At 39.1% G+C, this 25,482-nt stretch overlaps 1 protein-coding gene across 2 annotated transcripts in view; it reads right to left on the bottom strand.

Moving 5' to 3' along the window:
* Positions 1 to 1,951: 1,951 nt before the first annotated feature.
* Canx (calnexin) overlaps positions 1,952 to 25,482 on the bottom strand; it is a 34,020-nt gene continuing 10,489 nt past the window's right edge. For both annotated transcript variants that reach the window (XM_021651748.2, XM_060363782.1), the window contains exons 2-15: positions 22,128 to 22,308; positions 21,500 to 21,573; positions 21,082 to 21,140; positions 18,734 to 18,875; positions 18,080 to 18,161; positions 17,187 to 17,379; positions 13,203 to 13,392; positions 10,109 to 10,222; positions 8,823 to 8,979; positions 6,920 to 7,135; positions 6,085 to 6,204; positions 4,947 to 5,079; positions 4,732 to 4,811; positions 1,952 to 3,319 (exon numbers count right to left, since the gene is read on the bottom strand). In XM_021651748.2, coding sequence (XP_021507423.2) covers positions 3,266 to 3,319; positions 4,732 to 4,811; positions 4,947 to 5,079; positions 6,085 to 6,204; positions 6,920 to 7,135; positions 8,823 to 8,979; positions 10,109 to 10,222; positions 13,203 to 13,392; positions 17,187 to 17,379; positions 18,080 to 18,161; positions 18,734 to 18,875; positions 21,082 to 21,140; positions 21,500 to 21,573; positions 22,128 to 22,301 — 1,788 coding nt within the window. In that variant the 5' untranslated portion in view covers positions 22,302 to 22,308 and the 3' untranslated portion in view covers positions 1,952 to 3,265. The remainder of the gene's footprint in view (positions 3,320 to 4,731; positions 4,812 to 4,946; positions 5,080 to 6,084; positions 6,205 to 6,919; positions 7,136 to 8,822; positions 8,980 to 10,108; positions 10,223 to 13,202; positions 13,393 to 17,186; positions 17,380 to 18,079; positions 18,162 to 18,733; positions 18,876 to 21,081; positions 21,141 to 21,499; positions 21,574 to 22,127; positions 22,309 to 25,482) is intronic.

The following is a 25,482-nucleotide window of genomic DNA, read 5'->3' as shown; positions in this document are numbered from 1 at the left end:
TAAACTTACTTTGAGGGGACCTGAGTTATTTAGCTCCCCAGGGACTTACAGACTTAAAACTGATTGCTATGTAAAGTTGAGTCACTCAAAATCCAATCCATAGACGCTGGGTTCAGAAAGCCGGGAAAGGACACAGATGCTGGGAGGCTGCGCACTAGAAGACACCACCAGCCACTCAAACATGTTACTCTTAACCTCTTACCAGGGTTCGTTCAACCTTTTATTTTTAAAATCACAAGGAAAATAAGCTAACAGTCAAATATTTTTATACAAATGCAGTAGAAAAATAGGAATTCTATGTTTTTTGCTGAAAAAAGTGGGCTACAAAGATAAATGAGCCTAAACATTCCAATGAACACTCAAGTTAACCAAGCAACTTTTGCGTGCAGTGCTGAGTTGATTCCAGGGCCTCATTCTTAAGTGCCACTACCACTTAGTAAGGCAGCCATGAAACTTTAGGGACCTGCCACGTACCCCAGATTGACCTCAAAGCATGCCCTAGGCTGGCCTTACTTTGCTTTTGCCTTGTGAGTGCTAGGGTTATAGGGTGCACCGTTATGGCCGGTTAGAAGTGCAAAGTTGTCTTCAAAAACTCTCTACAAACACTGCATTTTTCTGTATCAATTTAGGAAGCAATCTAAAACCTTAATAAACACAAAATAACCTGGGCATGACTTTCAATAATATCCTCAACCATGGCGCCTAAGCAAACATTATTTTCTAATAAAGATGTTAAGTTAGTTTCCATACATCTTAAAGGACAGGGTGTAGCTCAGTGGCAGAGCTCTGGTTCAAATACCAGCACTGAAAAAAAAAAAAAAATACAAAAAACTTCCCCGTTTCTGCCCTGTTGTACATTTTACACAACAGAAATGACTAAACCATCACTGGACAGAGGAAGTTGAATAATGAAGTTAAGACTGAATTACACTCTTCTAGAGTAGCCAATGAAAAGATTAAAAAACCATTATTCAAACAGTAAAAAACAGGTTATCATGGAGTCAAAAGACATAACACAGGGCTTTAATGTAACACCATTTAGTAACTTGACAATCTGGGAAGTGAAGAGTACTTGTGGACAAGTAAATAGAAGACCACAGCTGAAGGGGGAGGCATTTTACAATAATGCAACAAGCAATCCAGCATATAAAAGTCTTTCTTCTTTATTCAGTGCCGGGAACCAAACCTACGGTGCCTTGCACATGCTTGAAGTACTACCTACTGAGCAACAACATCAGCCCTGTAAGCTTTCTGTAAGAGCTGAAAACTGCTGGTCATTTATTAATGTGTCATTTAAGAAGGCCATAACATCAATGAGACCTTGAGGAAGAGGGTCTTGGAAAGGCAAGGAACACAACCAATGATACAAATAAACCTGTCATTTTACTAATCTAGAATGACCAGAGATAACAGAGTCTAGGAAAACAATCACATCTACATGTTTGCTTCAAGGAGAAACCTGCAGACATATATTCATTTCTTGCTAGTAACTGTTTATTTCACTCTGTACATTTGGGGACATCCGCTACATAGCTATGGTCACTGTGACCACAAACAACAGATGGGGATAAAGCACTGAACAGCAAAAAAAATGCATTCCATCCTCGAAAGAAATGAAACGAACCAGTGTTTTAAAAGACAACAAATACAGCCTTCATCCTTTACAAATATATTTTTTCCCAGTATCTCCCCAATATAAACACTGTGGAGTGTGATATATATATATATATTCAGTGCAAGAACAGTATCATCGGTATAACTGGAATGCCTCGGAGAAAGAATGAAATTGAAACATCTGTTTCTGAATACATTTCTGTGTGGTGTAATAATATTATTACACTATAGTGACGTGGGAGAGGCTCTTCTAGCACCCATCTGCATTCCATATGAAAAGCAAACAAACAAAAAAACCTGAAATTCATTTAAAAAAATTCTTCAAGCCACCATTAAAAAATTTTGAACAGGACTGCTTTATTGTGTGAATTTTAAGACAAAACTGTTACATGAACTGCAAATGAAAAATTTAAATATCCTACAAAAGTCAAATAACTCATGCTATGTGTCAATCCTCCCATAAACACTTTTTAGCCTGTGTTCAATTACAGTCAATTCTGAATTGGCCCACCTCTGGGTTAGACTTTCTAAAGTCAACACAGAGTAAAAGAAATAGAAGCTAATGGAAAGTCTGTAATCTATCCTGTAGTTGGACCCTAGAAGGTGTGGGCCTGCTTAAAAAGAAGAAACAGATGTAATCACAGTAAAGCTAACACTATGCAGAGCTTATAATAATTTTTCAGCAACGTACTGCAAGCTGCGCTGTGAAGAAAATGCATAGCAGAGAAAGCTGGGGACTGAGGAGATCCGTGAGGAAAACAGTGTCAACACAGTGGAACAAGTGATGAAAGTGTATACTTAGGCACCACCAGCATTCCTTAAAAAGCCTTGTGCTCCAGCGGACCCGAGCTGTCTGGCTTCCTACGTAGACGTACAGTATGAACTGCTGCATTAAGCCAGCTTTTCTCCTCTGCAAAGCTGTCTGTGAATGAGCAGTCCCAAGGGCAAAAGAACACTGCACTTCATGGTCTGACCAACACCAAGTGAAAGTCTCCCTTTAAGTTCTTTTTGGGTCTATTCAATACAATGTAAAGGGAACTTAGATATAAATTTGGGCTTCCATCAGATCCCTCTCTTATGTCCTTAAGAGGACTTAACTAATGGAAGCACACAAAACAAGATTATAACCACAAATGACTGCACTTGAACGTGATTACAATTTTAGGGACAGCGACACGTGAATGTTTTAATACCAAACCTAAAAAATTTTTATAAAAACTGCAATTCATTCACCCTAGCATTCCTAATGTTGGTGTTATTTCTGTATGGACAGATTAATATATTAAATTAAGCCAAGATTTTAAACTGGCAAAAAATTCTATCATTCTATCTAAAAAGGAAAAAAAAAGAAAAAAAAACCCGAAAAATTTAAAAACAAAACAAAACACAAGTTAGTTGCTTCATGTTACATTTCACAACCATTATGTTAAATGTTTTCTTTTCTACAGAAACAGGGTCCTTTACATTACAACTGCAATTATTTACTGCTAGATGTTTAAAATTACAGACTAGTCTTCACTGGAACCTGTAGATGGCGATGTCTTGAGGTTTTCTGAGTTCCCACCTAAGGTACACCAGGCCCTCTCCTAGGACCACACTTGCAGGGGAAGGGGAGGGAGAGGAAATCACAGATCAAGTTCTTAAGATTGTTTTACTCTCTTCGTGGCTTTCTGTTTCTTGGTGATCTGTTCAAAATTTCATCCTCCTATTAATTGAAAAGAGAAGTTCATCATATAATTAATATATTTTTAAAAATGTTGCCAAATTTCTAAAACCACTTAAACTCACTCACTCAATTCACTCAATTGGCAAAAATCATATACTGTCAGAGATGATGGAATTATAGGTATTCAATTTTAGTCTTTATTTTCCAAAAACATGTGCTTTCCTTAAAAAAAACAAAAACAAAAACAACAACAAAAAAACTATCAACACTTCAAATGGGGGAAGGGATTTTATTTTATGAGTGTTTTCCTGGATCTATATCTGTGCATCCTGTGCATGCCTGGTACCCTCAGAGCCAGAAGAGGGCATCCCTGGGGAATGGAGTTGTGAGTCACCATGTGTGCTGAGAATTGAACCCAGGTCCATTTAAGAGCACCTACAGCACCACATAAAATAAAGCAGGGTGGAGCACATACCTGTAACACAAGTTAGTTGCCTGTATAGAACACCAGGAATATCAAACGTTCAATTATTATGTCTGACTACAGAGTCAGTGTTGGCTAGATGAAACCCTGTCTCAAAAAGTTTAAAATGTGCCGTGTGGTGGTGGTGCATGCCTTAAATATCAGCACTTGGAAAGTAGAAGAAGGCAGATCTCTTTAGTTCCAAGCTAGCCTGGGCTACACAGAAAAACACTGTCTTGAAAAACAAAAAAAAAAAAAAGTTTAAAATGCAGTGGTATGCAAGAAATATCTTTGAAGAAACAGGAGACATAAATGTAACAGAACTGTTAAGAAACTTGGTACTCCTATCTCAGAAAGCATAGTTTTTTTTTCCTCTTCCAATTTCTATTTATTTAAACAAAACAAAACAAAACAAACCACACATTTTTCCACACAGAATAAAAAACTTTTTAAATGAAGTAAAATGTTGGCCGCTGGCATTTAGTAAAACTGGGCTCTCCCAGAATTTCTACTGCCACAGCCACTGTAAACTGATCTATGAAAATATAGATCACTGGGCTGGAGAGATGGCTCAGCGGTTAAGGGCACTGACTGCTTGCTTTTCTGGAGGTCCTGAGTTCAATTCCTAGCAACCACATGGTGCTCACAACTACCTGTAATGGGATCTGATACCCTCTTCTGGTGTATGTGAAGATGGAGCACTCATATATAAAATAAATAAATTAAAAAAAAAAAAGGAAAAGAAAATATAGATCACCCTGTGAAGTGTAGAGATGGCTCAGTGATTAAGAGAGCATTCGACTCTTTTAGAGGACCCAAACCACCTCTACTCTAACTCTAGCAGATTGGGGCTCTCTCACCTCTGGCAAATCCACGCACTTATATGACATGCCATATGCTGCACACACATATGCATTTGTGTTTTAAAATCCTTTACTGAGTATACTCTTAGCTTAGGTGACTGTGAGGATTCATTAGCCCTGCTTACCTCTGCCTTAGGCTTTCTATCTTCCTCATCTTGACTACCGGTGCCACCATCTTCTTCAGCATCACTTTTCTGTTTCTCTTCTATGAGAGAAAATAAAACTACTGAACAGAACTTCACATCTGGCTTTGACAATAACTAGAGCATCACCTCAAAACAATCTCCTGTAACTTGCTTTGTTAATCAGGGTTTAGGACAGATTTCTAGGCCCAACTCACCAAGCTTTTCTTCTTCTTCTTCTTCTTCTTCTTCTTCATCTCCCTTGTTTTTCTCTTCTTCTTTCCCTTCTTCCTCTTTCACATCTGGCTGGGGAGCATCCGTCTTCTTGTACTCCATAGCATTTGACTGTTTCTGAAATATTACCAAGTTTAAGAACCATGCTTTTACTGTCACTAATACATTATCCCTCAACTCCTAAATGTCTCTATGGACAAAATGTTGATGAAGATTATGTACAGGGCAAATATACAGACATGTGAAAGATACTATTCCCCCTTTTCTTTTTGGTTTTTTGAGACAGGTTTTCTCTATGCAGCCCTGACTGTCCTGGACTCATTTTGTAGACAAGGCTGGCCTCGAACTCACAGAGATCCACCTGCCTCTAACTCCCTGAGTGGTTAAAGGCATGTGCTACCACGCAGGGCTCAAGATATTATTCTTACTCTGCACATTTTCCTACTCTGGGAGAGAGAGTGAGAGGGAAGGAGAAGGAGAGAGGTATCATCAAAACAGAAAAAACAGTAAGAACAAAGACTCAGCAAGGAAGTAGACCTAGCTGTGTAGCTGGCTCAGACAGATATCCCTAACAGTGAGCAGTCAGGCTAGAAAGAGAGTTTTGGATCTGACGAAGTGCCACAATGCTAAGGAGAAACCTCAGTTAGTAGAAGACAGCATGCAACAAGGTCTGAATTAGAAATAACATTCAGACTGTAGAACCTGCATGCATAGTTTTAGAATGTGTTCTGAAAGGATGAAGGCAAGGAGGGAACCATAGATAAATAATTAAAGATCAAATTACAAAGTATATGAATGGAAATAACATCAGGAGGAAAACTGGTTTATGCCCAGATGGCTGATCTTGCATCCAAGTTGTTCTTTTTTTCTCCAACAAAAGGACTGCCTGCAAATATTAAGGGGAGTACTAGAGTGGAATGACAAACAAGGGACTCTTTCAGCATCTGGGTATAAATATGAAGCCAATGAAACTAAGGTTTTAGAAGCCAATGTAACGTATGTCCTAGTATTTACTGAACTACTACTAAATAAAATCTCAGTTGATAAAATTAGTTATTTTTCATTAACATCAAAAGAGCTTTTTCTAGAAGTAGACATTCTCTAAAAGAGAGACATTCCTACCTTTCCAGAACAGCAGAAGAGGATCACAAGGAACACGGGCAAAGCTACAGTCAGAATGTAAACCACCCAAAGCCACGGACGCTCTTCAGCTGCTTCCAGCATCTGTCCCACTACACCTGGCTGAAATACAAAACAGTAATTCAGAGAACTGGCTTCTAACATGAAATACAGACTAGACTGACTATTCCATGTTCAGACAAGACATTCTGCAATTTAGGTCCCTTCTTTTCCAAAGGAGTCAAACTAAGATACAAATAAAATAGAAAAAACCCCTCATTTTTCTGCTCCCACCATGAAAGGTGCAAAATATGGCGTGTAATAACTCCAAATGGCCTTTTACTCAAGAAAAAGATGAAGAATGTCTTCATCCCACCTTTTTGCCCCTCCAAATCCCAGCTCTGACACATCATTAGTTATCTGAAAATTTCATACAAGGGGTAAACTAAGATTACACATTTAGAGTACATTAAAAGATACTTAAGTCGGGTGAAGGGGCAGGTAGATCTCTATGAGTTCAAGGCCAGCCTGGTCTAGAAAGCAAGTTCCAGAACAGCCAGAGCCACACCAAAAACAACAACAAAAACTTAAACGGTAAACTAACACACACTCTCTCTCCCTTCCTCTCTTTCTTATACATCCATAACACAGGACTCTAAAGCCAGAATATGGGACTAATAGAATGAGGTTTAAAATCCAGAATTTTTTCTTTAGCAGACATACAGTTTTACAATTTGACATTAAGGAAAAACATAAAAACTAAAAAACTGCTTTTCACAAAGCAACCAGTCTCCCCCAAAAGCAGATTTAAACACACAAGTAATGAATAATCACTAACCTCAGCAGCCCCATCAGCAGCTTTCTTCAGGCCCCACCCATCATTGGCCCAATCGTCAACTACTCTTCGGTCACCACTAATGATGAAGTTGTCAAAAAAAATGTCGGATGTCATGGACCAGAGCTCCAAACCAAGAGCACTGAAAGGAGTCATCCTAAAAGGTTCCAGGTCTTCAAAGAAATCTGGATTTGGTATTTTCCTTGGTTTCCAGACTCCCTAGTTTTGGGAAGGTTTTTTTTTTTTTTTTTTTTTTGGTGGGGGGAGGTAGAAGGGGATGGGTTAGAAGGGGTGGACATGGAAAAAGTTTCAACACATTTCAGATGATCAATAAAAAAAGAAAACCTAGAAGACTCATTTTGCATGGTCAGAGGTAAACATTAAGTTTGTTGAATTTAAATGAGTAGCAGAACAATAAATGCTAGTGATGTTTTTATACTGACTTCTGAACTCAAATCACTCTCCAGGATCCCATTCTGAACCAACACTCTGTGCAGCCCACTCCACTCTTAAGTGTTGGTGGAATGTAATCAGTAAAGCCATTTCTCAGTGGTGACTTAAAAATAAAATGTATACTCTTCAACTAGGAATTTAGCTCTAGAGATCAACTGACTACAAAATCCTGATGGTTTCAGCCACAATGACTGTAAATCAATGACTGGCTAGGGATGTGGCTGCAGGCACAGAGCTTGCCTACCAAGCATGACACACTGGATTCAGTCTCAATCACCCTCAACAAAACACAACATAATAGGTAGCTGCCAACAGAATAATAGCTAAATACTAATCTTTTGTTTAGTTTTGTTAAACAGGGTTTTATATAGCCCAGGATAGCCTTGAACTATTCCTGATGCTCCCAGCTATAGTTGAAATTGACCTTCAACTCCTAGTCCTCATATAAGCATGTACCAACACATCCAGATAGCCAAATGACAAGCTAAAATAGTTTTTATTTCATCTTAGTTATCTAGATGAATAACTAAAAACATTTTACAACAGAAAGACATACACAATATATACATATAGATGTGCCTTACATCTAAAAGTCTAAGTGGAAATGAATGACAACAGTTTTCTTGATTTGGAAACTTAAGCCAGGTGAGGATCTGAATGGGTACATTCACAGAACACAACTAGAGCTTCACAACTTCACTATACATATTCCTGCCACTTCATGTAACCTGTCTTTTGGCAGGTGAAAACCAATGAGACCAAACAATGGCAAAATCCAACTCTCATCACAGTTCCCTATGGCCAATCTAACATCTTGATCCTGTGGCTGAAGCAACCCTGACACTCAACAATAGGGTACCACACCCTAAGTTGTTCGACTCTTGACTCTTATTTTTAAACACAGGTGGTCCGTCCCCCCCCCTCCCCGCAGACTCCTGTGTTAGAATGCTTGGCCCATGGGGAGAGAGGTGTGACACTGTTGGAGAAACTGTCACTGAGGGCCATCTTTGAGGCCTCCTATGCTCAAGCTATAGCCAGTGTGGAATATAGTCCACTTCTGCTGCCTGCAAATCAAGATATACAACTCTTGACTCCTCCAGCACCGTGTCTGCCCAGATGCTGCCATATTTCCTGCCATGATGCTAATGGACTAAACCTCTGAAACTGTAAGGCAGTCCCAATTAAATGTTTTTCTTTATAAGAATTGCCTTGTTCATGGTGTCTCTTCACAAGAATGGAAACCCTAACTAAGACATTCACATAGCATTGTGAATACTTTTCTGTTTTTAGGTTTTATGTTTAGCCCATTATTCATCTGTCTCTTTAATTTACTTTCTCTTCTTGATTTAATAGCTTGAATACAGTCATCAAACCTGCTGGCCTCACCTGATCAAACTTCTACCCAGATACAAACAGATTAATAAAAACAACCAACCCTTCAAGAGATACAAACCTGGTAGTTAGGATTGTCAATCATGGGAGGCTTCCACTTGCCCTTATAATTGGGGTTGTCAATCATAGGTCGCTGCCAAACACCACACCCAGGGGCTGACTCACATTTAGGGTTGGCGATCTGAGGAGCCTCCCATTCTCCATCCATATCTTCATCCCTGTGGAGGTATAAACAAGTTAATACAAGCCAACAGCCAGCTCTGTGCTCTCAAGAAGCCGCTGGAGGTCTACCAGCAGAGTACTACAGAACAATACCTCATTTCTCATTTCTAGTAGCAATGATCTTTTATAAACGACTTGTTTTGGTTTGGGTTTTTTTTTTGTTTGTTTGTTTTTTGAGACAGGGTTTCTCCATGTAGCCTTGGCTGTCCTAGACTCACTCTGTAAACAGGGTTGGCCTTGAACTCACAGAGATTTGCCTGCCTGTCTCCCCTAGTGTTAAGATTACAGGTGTGTGCAACCATACCTGACTGACTTATTTTGTTTTTGCACAGTGAAACTTAGTAAAGTTTGTAGAGCTCTCCACTTAAAACCTGGGCATCTGGCTGTACTTAACTGCCATTTTTCTTTTCCTTTTTGTTTTCAAGACTGGTTTTCTCCAGGAAGCCTTGGCTGTCCTGGAATTATCTGTAGACCAGGCTGGCCTTGAACTCTGATATTAAAGGTATGTGCCACCATACCCAGATTTTTTTTTCTTTCTCTATTTGGGGGGGGGGGGGGGGGGAGGGAGTACTTATTGTATCCACGTACTTATTTATTTATGCTTCTCCAAGACAGGATTCTCTCTTTCTCTCTCTCTAAGACAGGGTTTCTCAGGACAGCCTTGGCTGTCCTGGAACTCACATTGTACACTAGGCTGGCCTTGAACTCACAGAGATCTGCCTGTCTCTGTTGAAATTAAAGGCTTGCTTTTATTTTACTTTTAAAAAAATGTATTATGTATACAGTGTTCAGTTAGCAGGTACACTGCACACCAGAAGAGGGCACCAGATCTCATTATTATGATTGTCAGCCACCATGTTGTTGCTGGACACCAAACTTTGGAAGAGCAACCAGTGTTCTGAACCTGAGCCATTTCTCTACCCACAAAGGTTTGCTTTTAATTGGGGCTGGAGATATGGCTCAGCAGTTAAAAGGATTGGCTGCTTTTGAGACCCCAAAGCGGCAACAACTTACACATCAACCATATTTGACACACTCACACAGACATACATGCAGGCAAAACACTGATGTACATAAATATAAATTAAAAACAAAACCCAAAGAATTCTAAAAGCAAACTCTCACCAATCCTCTGGCTTCTCTGCATCAGGGTCTGGGATATACTCAGGTTCATCATCTAACCAGCCTTCAGGCTTTGTGGCCTCCTCATCTGGAATCTTAGCAGGGGCATCTTCATCCCTTAAACAGAAAACAAAAGTTATGACAACACCCGCCAGAGAATTAGTCAATGTAGTCTCTTTTACAAAACCAAATTAATTCATCCTAGAAAATATAAATCATTTCTCTGGGCTACCACCCAGAACAAGAAACTGAACTGAAACAGCAGGCAAAGATCAAGTAGACATTTCTCTAATGGAACTACATACATAATCAAGGGTTCCAGGAGAAGATGCTTGACTTCATTGGCCATCAAAGAAATAAAAATTAAAATCATCTTAATATACCACTATACTACACATCCACATAGGAGAGCTACAATCAGAAACACCAAAAGAAAAACAAGAGGTGGTGGGAAAAAAACAAAAACAAGTGCAGTTCCTTAAAATAAATTAGTATATGACCCGACAATTTCATTCTTAAGTTTATATCCAAGAAAAACAAATATACATACAGGCCAGTACATCAAAAGAGGTGACAACCTACACATTTATCAATCACATAATGGGTAAGTGAATTAGCACCCACTGATATAATGAAGTATTTCAGTCATAAAAAGAAATTAAATACTTATCCATGTTCCAATATGAATGAATGTTGGAGACATTTCTGTTTAGCACAAGAAGGCAAACGCAAAAGACCACGTTATTCAATGTCATTTCCATAAAATGTTCCCAATGGACAAATCCAGAGGCAGAGAACAAATAGATTAGTGGTTGCCAGGGTGTAGGGGCAAGGAAGTGACAGTAGGGTATAGGTCTTCTGTGATGATAAAAACACCCTACAGTAAGACAGCAGTGTATAGCACTGCACATACATCAAGCATCATTGTTTTATACATCTAAAACAGTATTCCCAAGATGGTCACGGTGGTATATGTACGCAGTAATTTCAGAACTGTCAAGGCTGAAGAAGCATAATCCTGATTTTGAAACAAACCTGGACTACGAAGAAAAAGTCTTTTTTTTTTCCTATAGAAGTAACAGCTGAAAATAAAACAAAACAAAAAAAGAGAGGAAAAAATAACCACCTAAAGTAAAAGTCAAAGGAGCTAGAATAGAAAGATGGCTAGCTCTTGTTGCTCTTCCACATGACCTCAGTTTAAGCCCTAGCACTTCGGAGGCAGGTTACAACCATTTATAGCTCCAGTTTCAAAAGATCCAGTACCCTCTTCTGGCCTTCTAAGGAACAAAGAATGAATGGTGCAGACATACATGCCTGCATATCACCCATATACATAAAACAATAACAAAAATTAAAACAAGTAAGTTCAAGTACCTTTATCCAAAGTTGTATATAATGGTTATGAAAGTGCTAATTCAGCTGGTAATCAAAAATAGTTTATCCCGGCTCAAGAAGTACTGTTTTGTTTTGTACGGACACTGAACTTAGGGCCTCATGTACTTTACCACTGAGTAATGCCCCCTGAGCACAGACTTGTTTTTGAACTATCTTCATTTTAAATTAACTCTATGATGACCTCAAAGATTTGTATAAATTTTGCCTGGTCTTTTAAGCTGAATACTCCCATCCTCCTACTGAAATACAGCTGGTTATAGGGTACAATACTGAATCCAGATATAATATGCACCATATATAAGTCAATTCAGCATACCATAAAAAATTAAATAAAAAAAAGGAAAAACTGGGAGATAAACTAGAGGTATTGCCAACTCAGAATTCAGTATTGTTAACTTAGAGCAATGGTATTTTTCAAATTAAAATTTACATTACAGGGTGCAGTAGATACAGGCACAAGCCTGATGACCTGAATTCAGTTTCCCATTTAATGGAATTGACTCAAGTTGGACTCTAACTTCCAAAAACCTGCTGTGCCATGCATGTGCCTGAACAGAGAAATATATATATATATATATATATATATATATATATAGACACACACACACACACATACACTTAAGTATTTTTTCTTTTTTTTTCCCCCCTCGAGACAGGGTTTCTCTGTATAACTGCCCTGGCTGTCCTGGACACATTTTATAGACCTTTGTAGACCAGGCTGGCCTGGAACTCAGAGATCCACCTGTCCCTGCCTCTCAGTGTGTGTACATGCACATGCGCATGCGCACACGCACACTCACTCTCTCTTAAAGTTAGCTGGCTGGGTTATTCACACCTGGGAGGCAGATCTCTGTCAGTTTGAGGCCATCCGGGTCTACATATAATCAGTTCCAGGCCAGTTAGGACTATATGGTGAAATTTTGCCTCAAAAACAAAATTTTAGCCAGGTAGTGATAACCCATATAGTAACAGCCTTTAATCCCAGCACTCAGAAGGCAGAGGCAGGTGGATCTTTTTGAGTTTGAGGGCAGCCTGGTCTACAGATCTAGTTCTAGGACAGCCAGGGCTACACAGAGAAACCCTGTCTTGAAAAACAAAACAAACCATTTTCAGAACTTTAGCTTTAAATGTGGACAGTAGCAAAGTATTACTTAGCAATACAGCACATATTTAGTATGCAGGAGGCTTTCAGTTCAATCCTTAGCTCTGTAACCCAGTAAGAACTTGTAATAAAGAAGTAACAGACTAGTAATAAATAAGTATAAATAATAAATAAATAAGTATGTAATAAATAAGTATCAGAATGACTGAACAAGAGACTGCCACAAGCCGACCCTGTCAGCACAAACACACAATACCATTAGCATCTTGTAGTTTATATAACGGTGAGGAATAATCTAGATTGTTACCAACGGGTTATTTTCTACCATAGTAAGTGGTACTTTTCTCCTGTAACATAGATTACATTAAGTAACCCCTTCTCTTCTTGCAAGGAGGGAATAGGGTCTCACACTAGCCTCACACTTACAATCTTTCTTCTTTAGCCTTCTGTGTGCTGGGAATACAAGCATGTGCCAACATGCCTAGACTGTATCAGAGATTTAAACAATCAGATCTCACTCAATTAACATTTAGTTGTTTGAGCTATGTAGAAATACAGAAAATGTTTGCTAATACTCAGAGATGGAGCTCCAGGATTTACCAGTCATCTGGTTTGACAGCATCTGGATCTGGTATTTTGGGTCTTTCATCCCAATCCTCAGGTTTCCGGTCTTCTGGGTCCTCAATTTCACGTGAAGGGTTTACTGGAGGAGTCATATCATTCAGCAGATTTCCACTGTTCACAACAGTCTGGTCAACTAATATTTCAAAACTATTGTCTGGATTCAAGACTGAAAAGAAGTTAAATGCAATTAAAAATATTGACTTAGCCACTCATTTCAACATTCCCATCAGTCCAACACAACAGATCATTCCTTCTAGAAAAAGAACCAGTGGATAGTCACTAAACAAAGCCTAGTTCTTAAGAGCCTGGGGCCCCAGTGCCATTTCCTTGAGTTCCTAGAAATTACAAGTGATAAATTTTTTCTTTCTTTTTTGTCTTTTCAGATAGCCTTTGGTGTCCAACACTCTCTTTGTAGAGCAGATTAGCCTCTAACTCAGAGATCCATCTGCCTCTACAAATGATAATTTTAATAAGGTTTTTTTCCCCTCCACTCAAGATTAACCCCAGCATCTTGTACACACTAAACAACCATGAGCACCTCTATTAAAATAGTTAAAAATAGTTAAAGGAGATGGATTAACGGCTCAGTGGCTAAGAGCAGTGCTCTTCTAGAGAACCAGGGTTCAATTCCAAGATCTACATGGCTGCTCACAACCTTCTCTAACTTAGCTGTAAAAGATCAAAAAACCATTACAACCGTTTCTGGCTTCTATGTGCACCAAGTACACATATGGTGCATAGACATGCTTGGAGGGAAAACAACCGTACATGTAAATAGTAATTAAAACTATATAAGGGGCTAGAGATTGCTCAGTGGTTAAGAACACTGGTTGCTCTTCCAAAGGACCCAGGTTCAATTCTCAGAAATTACACAGTGGCTCACAAAAATCTGTAACTTCAATTCCTACAGAGTAAACATCCTCTTCTGGCCTCTGCATAAATATGATGCACATATATACACACAGACAAATAATAAAATTAAAACCTAACAAAACTAATAAAATAGTCAAATTTATGGCAAAAGAAGAGATTAGTAGTGCATCCCTCTAATACTAGCATTTGCTAGGCAATGCTGATTTGAAGATAGGTCATAGAGCAAGACCCTGTCTCCAAAAAAACAAACAAACAAACAAACATAAAAAGAAATCTGCAGGGCACGATGGCACACTCCTGTGATCTCAGCCCTTGAGTGACAGAAGAAGGGTCATCAAAGTTATTCTCAGCTACACAGGAGTTTGAGACTAGTCTGAGAAAAAAAAGGGGGGGGGGAGGCTGCATAATGGCGCACACCTTTATTCCAGCATTTGTGAGGCAGAGGCAGGCAAATCTCTCCTGAGTTTGAGGCCAGCCTATCTACACACTAAATTCCAACTAGTGAGAGCCTGCCTCAAAACAATTAGTTAATTTAAAAAATGGGTTGGTGAAATAGCACAGTAGCAGATAAAGGCACTTGCCACACAATCTCAATGGTCTGGTAAGTTAGATCCCATGAAACCATATTAGGGTAGGAGAAGAAACAACTTCAAAACTATCCTCTGATCGGCACACCACAAACACCTACAAGTTACAAAGGTCTTAAATGATAGGATCTGGAGAGATGGCTCAATGGTTAAGAGAAATAGCTATTCTTCAGTTCAATTCTTAGCACCTACATGGTGGCTTACAACTGTCTTAAACTTCAGAGCCAGGGACGCAATACATTCTTCTGAATATTTTGGCACCAGGCATGCAAGTGGTACATAGACATACATGAAAGCATAATACCCACACACATAAATAATAAAAACTTTTCACTTATAGACACAGAAAACCCCAATAGTCTAAATTAACTAATATAACGATTTGACACAGATATTTATATACTGGCCTTCAGCCAGGTAAGGTTTAAAGTTTTCTGCTTGTTTGTTTAATGGGCTTGAAGCCTTAAACACATTAAATATTTAACAATTGTGAAATACAATAGGGAATGAACATAATTTTAAATCCATAAAGCATTTTAACTATGCCAAAATCCTAGATCTCATTCTTAACTATCTGACCAAGCTGTATCTAGGCAATAGAATACTATGGTGATGGTATCAAGCATAATGAAAACATGCTATCGTAGAAAATTCTTGTAGTAATGCACTACCAAAGTGCCACTCATGGTGACATATGCTTTTAATCCCAGCACTCAGGAAGCAGAGGTAGGCAGATCTCTGTGATTTCAGGGCCAGTCTGGTCTACACAGGGAGTTTCAGACAGCTATGGCTATGTAACAAAGAAAAACCTGCCTCAAAAAACTAAAATAGAAATCAAAGTAAAATGTTACATGTGTGTCTACACACAAGAATCAGATAACACAATACTGACACTTTAGACTAGTTTACCTGTCTTCTTCATTGCATGCATGTATGGAGGAAAACACTGTGGAGTCTGTTCTCCTTCTACCATGTGGTTTTAGAAAATAAACTCAAGCCCTAGGGCTTCAGACCAAGTAAACACACACAAAACTGGTTATTTAAAAACAAATCAAAACAAAGAGAATGGGAGGAGCTTCAAGGAAGAAATACCCTGAAAACTGTGGGGTTTTGTTTGTTTGTTTTTTCAAGACCAGGTTTCCTGCGTAGCTCTGGCTGTCCTGGAGCTTGCTCTGTAGACCAGGCTGTCTTCTAACTCAGAGATCTATCTACCATCTCTGCCTCTCGAGTACTGGGATTAAAGGCATGCACCACCACTGCCCGGCTCCTTGAAGACATTGATAAAAGAGTCTGAAACTACACTCTTCTGTCAACCTACAGAAGAGAAGTCTCTGTTACTGATGACCAATTAAGCTCATTTACAAAGACAGTAAGTCAAAAACGTTTTCTATCTATGTAGGGCATATATCCCAGGCTGGCATTGTACTAGATACGTAACTGAGGATGATCCTGATTTTCTGAAACTCTTGCCTCCATCTCCCATGCTGGGATTAGACAGGTATGCTTCATCATGGCCCCTGTCCTACCGTGCTAAGGATAAAAAAAAAAAAAAAAAAAAACCGGCTTCACACATGCTAGACAAGCATTCTACCAATAAGGCTACACTGCCAGCCAAAGTTTTCTTTGTAAAATTCTTCAGATCTCTGGGTGTGGTGGCACAAGCCTTTAATTCATTACGGAGCACTCAGGAAACAGAAGCAAAAAGACTTCTGAGTTCCTGAAACTCTGTCTCAAAAAACAACTTTTTTTTTCCAGCCAAGCGGTGGTCATAGACATCTTTGATCCCAGCACGCAGGAGGCAGAGACAGGCGGATCGTTGGTTTGGGGGCAACCTGGTCTAAAGAGTGAAAGTTCTAGCACAGCCAAGGCTACACAGAGAAACCTGGTCTCAAAAAACAAAACAAACACAGAACAGAAAACAGTGTGCTCTACAACTTTATAGTTCAAATGTTTACAGGCAACACGGGGTAAAACACACTAACTGACCTACAGGTTTTAAATAGTGGAAAAACTAATATTTTATTACAATTTTTTATTAACCAAGCTAGAAAGTTCTCAGTCATTAGAAGTACTAGTGCAATTTCAAGTAAAACTGAAAACCTGCATACTAAGAGGTGGTCCTACTAATATATTGGCCTTGTAGGTGGCTAATACCCATGATGGGATCTCTAAAACTGACCTGTTTCCTTCTCAGCACACTTGCATGGCCTTTAATGTTCCTGGTGTTACTGAATGTGACCTTGGGAGGTGTAAATTTACACACAGGGCATGGAGCCTTCTCAGTTATTGTTAAGTTTTTTCCTCTCTATCAACTCCTACTTTGATCCCAGAGGTAGGTTAGTAGTTTCCTGGTGAGGCAGGAGCATAGTCTGTTAGCCACCCTCATTGAAGGCCTTCTAAAGATTCTTTCTAAAGAAAGGCTTTTAAGTATGCAATCTTAACATGAACCAAATACTAAGTAAGTAACATCTGAAACCCCCAAACAGCTGGTTTTTCTTACTTAATGTGTAAAGATGTGTTTTCTTGTCAGTGAAATAGGTCTTCAGATCTGCATCTGGCCTCTTAGCATGCTTTTCTTCATATACACCTGTCTTGGGGTTTTTGTGGCGAAAGATGAAGTGCAGCTTGTAGTCCTCTCCACATTTATCTGGACCAAACATAATAGTATAGGGAGTCTTGTCGTGGAACTGATCCTTCAGAGACAAAGGTGGAATGCTTTAAGTAATTCTAGTCCAAGAATTCAAAAAGCAAACTTTGAAAAGTATATACTCTTCTTATAAAAATGAATATAAATTAAAGTTTCTATTAGCTTTAAAGAAAATCTCATGACTTTATAGGACTTATGCAGATACCAATGAAAAATAACTAGCAATCACCAGAAATAGTAAAATGTTAAAGAAAACGAAGTTATATGCATATAAGCTTCTTTCAAAAAGAAGAAAAAAAGCTCCAGAAAACTGAAAATTTCCAGCACATGCCTCTAATCCCTGCATCTATGATACAGAGGCAGGTGAATCTCTGGGAGTTCAAGGCCTGCCAGCAAATTCCAGGTCAGCCAGAGATACACAGAAAGATCCTGTGCCAAAAATAAGATACGATAAATAAAAGCAAGAAACCAATCACACAAACAAAAAACTAAACATTCCACAGGTAAGAAACCAGAGAGAAGATACAGCTAAGGCTTGACAGTGACCTTTGCAAGTGAGAATCGTAGCAGTGTGAAGGCTCCACGGTTCAATAGCAGGGCAGCCTTTATTTTCATAGGTCTTACAAACTTTTCCTCTTTCTCTTAAATGATGGAGATTAAACCCAGGGCCCTATGAATGGCAGGCACGCATCTACTACTGAGCTACACTCTGAGATCCACAAAACAAATTTAAACAGGGTACCTACCAAGTTGAGTTCTGAGGTCTTGGAAAGCAGCTTCACATAGGCACCACCGCATTCTATTCCATTCTGAAAATTAACCTCATACCTAGTTTCAGAGAAAAAGGAAAAAAATCCTATAGCAAATTGAAAGACCATTTTTCCTAACTGATTTCTCCCAGCTTGGTCATGTTTCATCAGAGGTCATATGATTAGTTCCACAAACAGTTCCAACCTCTACTGCTTTAATGTGGCCACTGAATCACACACACACACACACACACACACACACACACACAAAAATTCCTTAATGCAAAATGCAAACATTTGTTTGCTTAGAAGATTCTTTTATCTCAACACCTGACTGCTTGCAAGCAGTTAAAAACAAAAAACAGTCCAGTGTAGTGGTGGACACCTTTATTCCTAGCACTCAGAGAGAGAAAAGAAGAGGGAGAGGGGAAAGAAGAGGGAGAAGGAGAGGCAGAGGCAGAGGCAGGTGGATGGATCTCTGTGAGTTCGAGGACAGCCTGGTCTACATAGAGAAACTGTCTTGAAAAACAAAACAAACAAACAAAAAAACAAAAACCCATCAACAGGTTCAAATTCACACAAGATTCCTGCTGTTAACATTTTAGTGTATGTTAAGTTTTATACTGTCACCTGAGAGTGCCCTGAACTTACTGAACAATGAGAGGCTTGGTCTCAAACAGGAAGGGCTTGTTCAGTTTAGCAGAGATGGCATGATGCTTGGCCCGAGACATTAGTACAAGTCCTTTATCACCAGGAAGCTTTGTATCCTTCATTTCATCTACTTCCCACTTTCCTATAAGACAATACAAAAAGGCTCGACCATTAGCCACACCATTTAAGGTCTTTTAAATGATAACAAACTAGATTCCACATTGTATAAGTACCACAACGATCAATGTTTGCTATTACATTTACCTGTGAGGTGAATTACTCTAGAGCGCATGTATTATCTGTCAAACGGTAGAAGATGGTTTGAAAACAACTTTAGCCTATTCATTATACCTAAAGAGAACTTCCATTTTTAACATAGTTATTACAAGGTCTAATGCTATCACATATAAAGCCATATGCAAGGACAATATGATATCCAAGGAAAAGATATATAAAAATAAGAGCAGTCAGTGATCTTAACTTCTGAGCCATCCATCTCTCCAGTCCTGAAAATATCTTTTTAAAATACTTTTCAGCCAAATATGGTAGAACAAGCCTTTATTCTCAGTACTCAGGAAGTAGAGGCAGGAAGATCTCTAAGTTTGAGGACTGCATGGTTTATAGAGGGAGTTCCAGGACAGGCAGGGATACAGAAAGTGTCTCAAAATACAAGCAAAAAAGCCCCTGGGCGCTTGGGAGGCAGTTTTTTTTTTTTTTTTGCAGATAGATCTGTGAGTTCAAGGTCAGCCTGGTCTACAGAGTGAGTTCCAGGGCAGCCAGGACAGAAACTGTCTCCAAAACAAAACAAAACAAAACAAACAAACAAAAGAAAAACCCAAGCAACAAATTATGTATTTTTCAGCAGTACATGGCGGTACAAGCCTTTAATTGCAGCACTTGGGAGGCAAAGGCAAACCAAAGTTTGAGGCCAGGCTCTAACACAGCCGGTTCTAGGCCAGCCAAGGATAGTGAGTCACTGTCTCATGAAGTCTCATCAACATGGCTGCCTAAACAACACCTGAACAAGGAGGACACCAACAGACATACTAACTTAAAATAGGGTATCTACGGGCCTCAAGGTTATACAAAGAACTACAAGCAATTAGGGAATGCTGACAGTGAGAGAACTAGACTTCCCAAGGAAGTGGCCCCAAATTGGTTACCAAGTGGTCAGTCCTGAAATCATATACATGTAAATAACTTTATAAAAGGGTTATATTTATATACTTACAGAAAAATACCATAACAATGAGAGACCATGAATTTGAAAGAGCGCAGTGGGGTAGTTGGGAAGGATTGGAGGAAAAGAAAAAGAAAAACAATGTAATTGTATTTTGAGTTCATGAATAAAAATATTTAAAAATTTTAAAGTACTGTTTTTATGTGTGTGTGTGTGTGTCTGTACATACTCATGGAGGCCAGAAGAGGGTGTCTAAATTCTAGAGCTTAAGTTACAGGCAGCTGTGAGCCGCTCCTATGGGTACTAGGAAACTTGGGCCTAGGAAGAGCAATACATCCTCCTGACTGCTGAACCATCACTCTAGCCCCAAAAATCTTTTGAACTATTTTTTTTTTCAAGACAGTTTCTCTGTGTAGGCTTAGCTGTCCTAGACTCACTTTGTAAACCTGGCTGGCCTTGAACTCACAGAGATCTGCCTGCCTCTGCCTCCCTGAGTAATGGACCACCTACATGCCATGGAGCATGAGCAAATGGGCAACACAAATTGGAAATCAGTGCGTTTTAAGTTGGGAGGAGTGAAGATCTGGAAGGAGTTGGGGGAAAAGATGAATATAATCAATACATTATATGCATGTATGAAATCTCAAAAATAAAACATGCTGCAGGATATTTGATCACACTGTGAACCCCAAGATGGTGAACTGTGGTAAAAATCTGTTTATTATTTCGTGTGGCTAACAAAATAGCCCTAACACACACCTTTAACCCAACAGCTTTCTGTACACAGGATTTAGTAAATTTAATTCTAGGTCAAAAAGCAAGAAACCAGCTGACAGGGATTAAGTATAAAAAGGGACTTTGAAACTATTTAAAACAGCATGAAGGAAAAGGAACTCTTTGACTTTTTCCTCCTGGACTGTCGGATTAACTAGCAGGCCTTTTCCTCTGAGAGGTAAGCTGAGTAGGAAGGTCAGCTGGGTACTTTCTCTGCCTCTCTTGAGCTAGCACATTTTCACTCCAGCATCTGGCTCCTAAGTCTTCACTAGTAAAATAGAACATTTGGGATTTTCTTTCATTGGAACATAAGCACACTGTATTTTAAAAGGAGAAATGCCATAGAGAAAAGATGTCACTGTTATACTGTATCTAGAACAAATGGAATTCTCACCATCATATTTGGCAATTTCATCATCAGTGTCATCTTTTTTGGCTTTAGATAAAATCCACCTGTAATTAAGACAAACCCCAGAGTTAAAATTCAAGTATCAGTAAATGTTGCTTCAAGGAGCCATCCCTCTGATTAATCTAGCCTATTTAGCAAGACTCAAGAGAAAAAACTGTCAAAGAATTTAAGGTAGAAGAGAAGAACAGGAATCAAAGCAACAAGAGGCAAAGTTCCAAGATAACTTTCATGTATAATGAACACTAGAGATGTATTCCAGGGGTCCACATTTTAAGGCTGTACTTAGCAGCAAAGCAATTGCCTACCATGCATGACAATAGGTTAAAAATACTGCTTAAAATTTTCCATTATTCTCTCATTACAAGACATTCCTTCAAACTTTCATCCTCAGGAAAACACTTACCCTGACAGAGACCCTCTGTCAAAGGAGTCAGCAAAATAAACTTCCCCCGTTGGAACAGGAGCTTTGTAGGTGACCTGTATTAAACATAAAAGTGACTTAAGCACAGTGGCACAAGCCTGAAATCCCAGTTCTTCTGAAAGATCTCAAATCCAAGGTACCTAAAGCTAGAGAAGACCCTGTTGTGCTGGAAGGAGAGGGTCATTTAGTAACATTCCTTAGAATTTACTCACGTGGTTTGTTTTCAATTGTCACAAAGCTTTCATAGCTGTCCCTGAATTCAATCCATATGGACCAAAGAAAGGCTGCCAGTATCTCTTTAAAAACTTTGTTTTGCCTTTAAAACCAATCATTTGGGGGTGAGGGTGGGGGGGTTGTCCTGGGGATCAAATTCAGAAACATGCTAGGTAAGCATTCTACCACTAAACTATATATTCCCAGACTTTGGCTTCATATTTTTTGTTTTTTTAAAATAAATTAAAAGGATCTACTTCAAGCAGAGTATGGTGACACATGCCTTTAATTCCAGCACTCAGAAGGCAGAGGCAGGTAGATCTTTGAGTTCCAGAACAGCCAGAACTACAGATATATGGCCTCTCATAAAACCAAGAAGAAAAAGAAACCTTCAAACCTTTGGAGATGTAGGAGTGCTGGTATCTGATTTTGATTTTGAATCTTCTACCTCTTCAATAACATCATCAAGATCATCTTCAATATCAATCATGTCATCATCATGTCCATCATGAGCCTGAACAGCCACAGTTCCAAGGACCAGTAGCAAACATAGTAACCACTTTCCTTCCATGATCTACCTACAAAGAATGGAATAATGGAATGTGAGTTAAATTCTATAAAACCACTAACCTTCCCTGGTCCTTGTTTAAGATCAAGATTTCAACATAGAACTAAAAGAAACATTGTATTTCAATCTATAAAAAAAGAAGAAGAAGATGACAGGGCTTTCCTAAAAATCAGTTAATTAAAAACATTTAAAACCACAATCCCTGGTTTTGAACCCAATCCCAGGTGTTGAACCACAATTCAACACCTGCCTGAACTGTGAAGTATTGTCAAAAATTAATAAAATAAATTACATCAGTCCTCCACTCAGGAAGCACAGACAGATCAGAAGTTCAGTGTTATCTTTGGCTACAGAATAAATCTAAGGCCAGCCCAAACTACAAGACACCCTGTCATCTCTTTCTCTCACACAGTGTCAAACACTATATATAGATCAAGGGTCCTCAACTAACTAGTTTCAGTACATTTATTTACTATGTGTACCCTCTTCCTGAGAACTGTCAAAGGACAAATTTAAGGAGACTTTCCCTCTACTGTCTGAGTCCAGGGATCTAACTTAGGTCATTAGGCTTGGTGGTAAGCACCTATTTACCCATGAGCCATCTCCTTAACCCCAAACTGTTTCATATATTTCATAATGTCCAAAAGCGCTTTCATGTCTAATTTATAGTGACTACTGATTAAAACATTAAAATGAAATGACAAAGTAACAGTTTACTGTATTATACTAGCCTGTCATGGGTGATAGGTAGGCCTTCATTCTATGGATCACAGCTCTACTAAAATAAAAGCTGAGCCATAGAGCACGTAAAGTGAGCTGGGAGTAGGTGGGGGGCCTGAGATAGCAGAGCCAAGAGACTGGGGAAAAAACAAGTAGATGACTTATAAGCATAAACATATCCTTAACGGGGCACAATTTTCTTTCTCACGTGGTTACCCAGACAACCCTGGTCTTACACTCTCCATTACCAACATCAGGATACTTACTGTCCTCTCCTCCCTGATGCTACCCTACACCCAAATGAGATTCTTTACCCCATAACACTGACATGGAAGTCTGTATCTGACTTCCACTACATCCTCTGGCTGGCAATCATACCTTTCCCTCAAGCTGCTTTGCATAGCATTTTCCCAAAAACCCTTACTCACTTCAGTCAAGACATTTTCCACCTACCTCATACACACTAATGTCATTATCCACTCCCCATTCTGTATTCTACGCATACTAAAAAAACTACTAAAATGCAGAAATTCTGAGAAGCCCATACTCATATAGACTTGTTTGTGTCTTATTCTTCCTCTGTTAAGCCCTGGCTATCGTTCACCTTTCCCTCTGGCTACACCATTACTTTTACCCACTGGCTTTCTTTTCTTGCAACATAAACCCACAATTTCTGCAAGAACTCATGATATTGTTATGAAAACACCATGGTACAAAGCTCAAAAACAAGCCAGGTACAGTGGCACAGACCTGTAATCCCAGCACTCTGGGAGGCAGAGGCAAGCGGATCTCTGAGTTTGAGGCCAGCCTGGTCCACCAAATGAGTCCAGGACAGCCAAGGCTACACAGAGAAACCCTGTCTTGAAAACCAAACCAAAACAAACCATTATTAAGCTTTTACTAAAAATATATTCCAGATACAACATACACTAGTAAGCATTCCATTGTGCCATGAGTGGGACAGTAGAAGGGTACAGTGCTATGAATAAGCAGCTACCTACCACACAGCCAATCCGGCAACTTCACTTCTGGATATACAACAAAATAACTAAAAGGTTTTCAGAGGTATCTGTACATCCACGTTACCATCACTATCATAACAGCTAAGCAAACAAACCTGTTACAAAAGGGCAGATACTGGATGGTACCACTTACAATAAGGGAACAGCTCTCAACCTGGGGGTCATAGCCCCTTGGGGGGATAATACGACCTTCTCACGTGGGAGTCATATATCAGACATACTGCATATGAAATATTTATATTATGATTCACAACTGTAGCAAAATTACAGCTATGAAGTATCAAGGAAAGCAATTTTGTGGTTAGTGTTACCACAACATGAGGAACTGTATGAAAGGGTCACAGCATTAGGAAATCTGAGAACCATCGCATTAAGGTGTCTTGAAAAAAAAATTTTTTTAACATTTATTTTATTTTTATGTGTATGAGTGCCTGCTGCCTTCGGCAGTCAGAGACACTGGACCCCCAGAAAGTGGATAAAGTTAACAGATGGTTGTGATCCTCCACGTGGGTGCTGGCAGCCAAACCTGGATCCTGGAAGAATAACAAGTGCTCTTAACCACTGAGCCATCTCTCCAGCCTACATAAGACATCTTAAGTGTCTAAATACACAGATAGGAAACAGAATTGGGATAAAGGCTGGAAAAGCAGCAAAGAAGAGTCTAACATGAAGAGTCTAAAAGATTCTGAAGATCCATTTCATGATGGTATAAATATGCTTAACCCTACTGAACTATATGTTAGTTATAAATGTGTATCTTTATATACAAATAGTTAAGAAAGCAAAGTTGCCAAACATGGTAAGCATGCCTTTAATTCTAGCTCTTAATGTGGAAGCCAAGGCAGGTGGATCATTGTGAGTTTGATGGCAGCCTGCCTACATAGTCTAAGATAGCCAGACCCTATTTAAAAAAAATTAAAAGGCACTTAATACCAATCATGACAACTTGAATTCCATCCCTAGATCCTTATGGTGAATTTGTAAAGTACTGACAAAACAAAATAACAATTTTTCAGATTTATCTTTATGAGTCTTTTGCTGACAGAAGTAAAATTCCCTGGAATTGTTTTTATGGGTGATTGCGAACCACCATGTGAATGCTGAGAACAATACCCAGGTCCACTGCAAGAGTAACAAATTCTCTTAACCACTGAGCCATTCTCTAGCCCCACAAACTACCTTTCTCTTTTTTCCTTTTGGTTTTTTGAGACAGATTTTCTCTGTGTAGCCTTGGCTGTCCTGGACTCCCTTTGTAGACAGGCTGGCCTCGAACTCACAGTGCTGGGATTACAGGTGTGTGACACCACACCCAGCTCCACAAACTACTTTTTTAAACTCTTTTAAAAAAAAAGAGAGGGGGGAGAGGGAAGAAAGAACAGAAAGAAAGGTGAGGCTATTTTTCTCTCTTATTTACAATGAAGACCTTTATTTTGCAAGCAGGT

This window comes from Meriones unguiculatus, chromosome 11 (genome assembly GCF_030254825.1).
Source record: "Meriones unguiculatus strain TT.TT164.6M chromosome 11, Bangor_MerUng_6.1, whole genome shotgun sequence".
NCBI classification, from domain to species: Eukaryota; Metazoa; Chordata; class Mammalia; order Rodentia; family Muridae; genus Meriones; species Meriones unguiculatus.
This window is presented reverse-complemented; position numbering and strand designations above follow the sequence as displayed.